Below are 5,334 nucleotides of genomic sequence, written 5' to 3'. Positions count from 1 at the left end.
TAATTTTAAACAATCAATAAACCAATTGAATGGAATAGTGTTCAAATATAGAGAGTATACAACAACTTAAGAAATTAATTTTAAATCGAAGCCGGTGGTACTGTATAGAATTACCGATCTTTCATTTATCACTCATGACATCCATTTCATAAAGAATATGTTAAATTGTCCGATCTTTGCCGAGGGATATTTAACCTCGAAATAAAAAATGTACACGCCTTACCTTGTCGATTACTGCTATTGAAACTTAATCTTTACTGTGATATAGTTAAAATCAAAGTCTGATTTCATATGTCCCCAATTTTTTTTTAATGGAGCTTGTGGGTTTTGTCAACTTTTATTTCCGTGGCAGTCCTACAAAATGAAAACTAGACCCCCTACCATGGTTTGAATAGGTGGGTTAACTTTAATGTTTAGATGTCCCTTTCCCCTCGTATGTGATATGACCAAGAAGGGGATCAAAAAAAAAAAAATCATGAAAAAACGATTGAGAATTAACTTTATTATCGTACTTTTTTCAGGTATTTTAATGGTAATGTAAATGTAACCGCTTTACTTTAATAGTGGAACATCTGATAAAAGGAATTTTTTCTAATATTATATTTGAAGTATTCTGTCGATTGTACCATGGACTGAGGTTACTTTGTAACAGCTTAAAGGCAGTCTGTTGGAGGACTCCTGTAGAGAAAGTAACCCCAGTTTACATTACTGTGTTTGGAATACATCCGATTATTAATAAAATTTTAAAAAAATGTTTTTTGTCTGATGATTACACTATAAAAAGCAAACAGCGATATGCACAAAACTATTAAAATATTCCCAAGAAAGAACTATGATCAGGTTAATCCTCATTCAAACTACTTTTCATAAATTCTGCCCTATGTCTACCTCCTTTGAAATTAATCAACCAGTTATTCATAACTGGGCTTTCAGAATCACACAATGGATTATTGGAAGATTGCTGATTGACCGTGTGTATTAATGAATGGAATATGGTTCGGGTGCGGTCAAAAAAACTCAAATAGTAAATGGGTATACTATTTTTATTTGAGCCTAATAACTATAAAAATAGTATACCCATTTACTATTTGAGTTTTTTTTACCGTACCCAGACCATATTCCATTCATTGAATAATCTTATATATATATATTCTTAACTTACGGACTAATACATTTGTAATACATAAGCATATTTCATAATCCGGAAAAGTTTATTTTTTTAAACTGTTTGAGGTGGCTGTATTTTATGCAGAACATTTGGATACATTTAAAGCCGTCGTCCATGAAATTTTTGAAATAGATGGAGATGAGGTACAGAGTGTAGGAAAGGTATATGAACTAATCAATAATACGATGTTTAGCAATAACCTTATTTTATTAATACCCACCTAAATTTTAAATAAACTAAGCTGAAGCAATTTCAGGAAACAAATCTGTTGTTAGGAGAAAGTTTAGAACTATTAAAACAATTTAAAGAAAGTACATTTCATGTACCAAGGCAAGTAAGAGAAAAAATGAAAGAGGTTTTTAATAAAAATTCCCAATATTAATAAGAAACTGACCATTCTAGGAGACGCTAATATTAAATTGAATGAGAGTGGACTTTAGTTTATAAGCCGTTCTAAATATTTGCATATTTTGGTTTAAATTAATATTCATATATTAATTTAAAATAATTTTCAATCCCTTCTTTTAATTATTTCCTTATTCAGAATATTTTAGTTGTAAATTATTAAAGTTGTCAAGAGGTGCGTTCAAAAGAAAACAAAAAAATATTTTTTTTTTCTTTCAACCGCACCTCTAATCATTTTCTTCATAATTTGAAGTTATTTATGTATATAATTTTTAGCTGTATATATTATTATTTATTGCATATTTTGCTGCATATTATATGGCATATTCTGGGGGTCATTAAAGTAATACCGTTTAGAATACAAGTAATACCGAAGTATTACCTGGAATAGACAGATACCTTTACTTAACCATTCCGTTCATGCACTACCCGCCCCTTAATTCCAGAGATCTTGTAACTATCTGATATTTGATGGAATGTTTAACCAAAACATTTCGAGACAATAAAAAATAGCTATAAATAAAATTAATTGAAGAGTATTTGAGGACAGCGCTGATAAGAATATGCCTATTAAAATGCTTTCTCCTATCTGATTGATCTTATTGTTTTTTGCTTTCGATATATATGAGTACGTTATGATATAATTTTTCAGTTGTGTGGAACAACCTGAATGTTTTTTCAGTATAAGCCAATATGTTTCGAAGTTATAAGCTGAGTTATGTTTTATTTAGTATTGCAGTATTACTTGCCCTATCAGATGCTAAGTATGAACCGAATTGGGAGAGCTTGGACAGCAGACCTTTACCTGATTGGTATGACAAAGCTAAGATAGGAATATTCATCCATTGGGGAGTGTTTTCTGTTCCTAGTCTCACATCAGAATGGTTCTGGTTTGATTGGTTCTATCCTGATCATAATCCTAAACTTCATTCTGAAATAATTAATTACATGAGCACAAATTACAAACCCCATTTCACTTACCAGGATTTTGCCAAAGATTTTACAGCAGAATTTTTCAATGCTACTGAATGGACAGAAATTATAGAAAAATCTGGAGCTAAGTATGTTGTTCTGACAACTAAACATCATGAAGGGTTTGCACTATGGCCATCAAAATACTGTTATAGTTGGAATTCTGTAGATGTTGGGCCACATAGAGACATAGTGGGGGAACTGGCAAATTCCATCAGAAACAGTAAACAAAAAATTCATTTTGGTCTTTATCATTCTCTGTATGAGTGGTATAACCCCTTATATGTAGCTGATCGATCAGGAAAGTTCTCTACTCAATTTTTTGTCAATAATAAACTCTATCCTGAAATGGTAGAATTGGTTGAAACTTATAGGCCTGAGGTTTTTTGGTCTGATGGTGAAGCGGAAGCTCCTAGCAGTTATTGGAAATCGGAAGAATTCTTATCATGGTTATACAATGACAGTCCTGTTTCTGATGTTGTTGTTGTTAATGACCGGTGGGGAACAGATACAGCCTGCAAACATGGTGGCTTTTATTCTTGTGCTGATCGCTATTCACCAGGAAGCCTCCAACAACATAAATGGGAAAATGCTATGACAATAGACAAAAACACTTGGGGTTACAGTAGGTTATCAAATTTGGAAGATTATTTAACAACTCAAGAGTTGATAGATACTGTTGTACAAACAGTAGCATTTGGTGGAAATATTTTGATAAATATTGGTCCTTCAAAGGATGGCAAGATAACCCCTATTTTCCAAGAAAGATTGATAGATTTGGGTAAATGGCTCAATGTTAATGGTGAAGCAATATATGGAACTGAACCTTGGAAAATTTGTCAAAATGACACTACCACCCAGACTGTATGGTATACTACCAAGAAAGGTTCAACAGACATATATGCTATCATGCTCCGTTGGCCTAAAGATGGCTTGTTACATCTTTCATGCCCTTCTATTCATCTGGATAAGATATATCTTCTGGAACTTCGAGATATTAGAGTTCCATGGCAGGTATCAGAAGGTGTAATTACTCTGAAGCTACCTCAAAAGAGCATGGTAGATTTAAATTGGGGATGGGCAATTAAAATAAGAAATGGTAAGCATATACAATTTAGTAATTAATATAGACTAAATTTCAAAGTAAAACTAGTTTAAGGTACATCCTTGCATATTTTTTATATATCAGTTTCTGGTATGTTTTAGTTGTGTATAGATTATTATTGATTTATTTTTAACTTTAATCGAAATAAATAAATTTAATGGCTGTTTTATAATTTTTTTTTTTACAAAATCATTTAATGATGTAAAACCCTAATTTATAAAAATATACAAAAATTGTAATATCTGTCAAATTATAATTAATTTATCAATCAAACATTGTTTGTTGCAATGATATGAAAGATAATTTATTATCTTATCAGTCAATTATGAATTGCCTTTTGTATGTTGATAATATTTGATATTATGTTATGTTTTTGAAATATTAATATCATGGCTTTGTAATTTTAATATTTTTCAGGCTTCAAATGAAAGGAGCAGTTTTTTCTTTTTTGTTGTGGCCAAAAGAAAAAAGTCATAGAATACCTGACTTATGTTTTAACTGTAATTTTGGAAGGCAATGCTTCAGCAAACTATAATAAAACAAAAAATAATGACATGAGTGTTCTGTCTTCTTTTTTTTATATTTTACCTGTGCCACCACAACCCACTAAGGGTTTTAGTAAGGACGTATGGTTTCTAAACCAGCTGTTGTGCAAGGAGGTGATTTGGTCAGGATCATACTTGACCATTAGGTTTTTCCCCACTGATAAGGATTCTAACTTTATAGAGGCTGGGTGTGCCATAGAAGGGTCTCCAGATACCAGAGTTGATTCATGGCTGATATAACAGAATGTATAATTATCTATCACAACCAGACTAAAACCCAGGCCTGGAAGATCGGAGGGTCTGAGTATTGTAAATAATGTATCTATTTGACAAAAAATAAAAGTTGTCTACTGAATCAATTTACAAACACATTAGAATAGGTTAAAAACAATTAATAACAAATATAAAATAAAAAAAATATTAATAAAACATTAAGAAAATATAAAATAAAATTAATAAGATCAGTACAATAACAGACTCAGAGCCTGTTTGTCTATAGAAAAACCCATCTTTTAGATATCACTATAAGATTAAGTAGTCTGCCAGTGGAATGTTTTTAATTTACGGAGTAGAACATAAATTATAAAATGAACTTGAAAAAGATTGAACTCCTTCGGGGAAATAAGGAGTATAGAGAATTATTCAGAACAGTTAATGGGAAAAGAAATCCTTTTGAAACAGAATCTATCTATCAATTGAATGAGGATGAAAAGCTACTGTCACACATGGTTGATGTACTTACAGAATGGAAGAGACATTTTTTTGCCTAGAAAAAAAGATCTCAGAGGAAGTTAAAGAAGACAAATGAGAATATATACCTAGTGATCAATCTATGGAACCATTCGATGAAGAGAAAATTTTCTCTGCAGAATTATTTATGTATGGTTGAAGTAAACTTGTTAAATCTTCCAGAACATTGTCATTTAGATTTGGGCAGATGAAGTAATACCAGATATTAGGACTAAGTTTCCAGTTATAATCTATCCAATTAATAAAAAAGGTAATTAGCTGGTTTGTGGTAATTATAACGGCACCTCCTTCCTATCAGGCGTTTAGAAGTTTTTGTTCAACATTCTCTTTAAGTGCCTTTGCATAAAAGATCTTATTACACTACCAGTGTGGTTTTTAGAAAGGATAGT

At 31.2% G+C, this 5,334-nt stretch overlaps 1 protein-coding gene across 1 annotated transcript; it reads left to right on the top strand.

Moving 5' to 3' along the window:
* Positions 1-2,199: 2,199 nt before the first annotated feature.
* Positions 2,200-4,209, top strand: LOC136795349 (alpha-L-fucosidase-like). The gene is made up of 2 exons (XM_067045565.1): positions 2,200-3,644; positions 4,068-4,209. The coding sequence occupies exons 1-2, from the start codon at positions 2,267-2,269 to the stop codon at positions 4,076-4,078; spliced, it is 1,389 nt and encodes a 462-aa protein (XP_066901666.1). The 5' UTR covers positions 2,200-2,266; the 3' UTR covers positions 4,079-4,209.
* Positions 4,210-5,334: the final 1,125 nt, after the last annotated feature.

Source organism: Halyomorpha halys, unplaced genomic scaffold (genome assembly GCF_000696795.3).
Source record: "Halyomorpha halys isolate HHAL.00 unplaced genomic scaffold, Hhal_1.1 Scaffold9190.1, whole genome shotgun sequence".
In the NCBI taxonomy this organism is placed as follows: Eukaryota; Metazoa; Arthropoda; class Insecta; order Hemiptera; family Pentatomidae; genus Halyomorpha; species Halyomorpha halys.
The sequence above is the reverse complement of the archived record's forward strand: the minus strand, read 5'-3'. Positions and strand labels throughout refer to the sequence as shown.

What these genes read in the sequence shown, in the direction of transcription:
- LOC136795349 (XM_067045565.1), top strand. Translation starts at nt 2,267, where the DNA reads ATGTTTCGAAGTTATAAGCTGAGTTATGTTTTATTTAGTATTGCAGTA.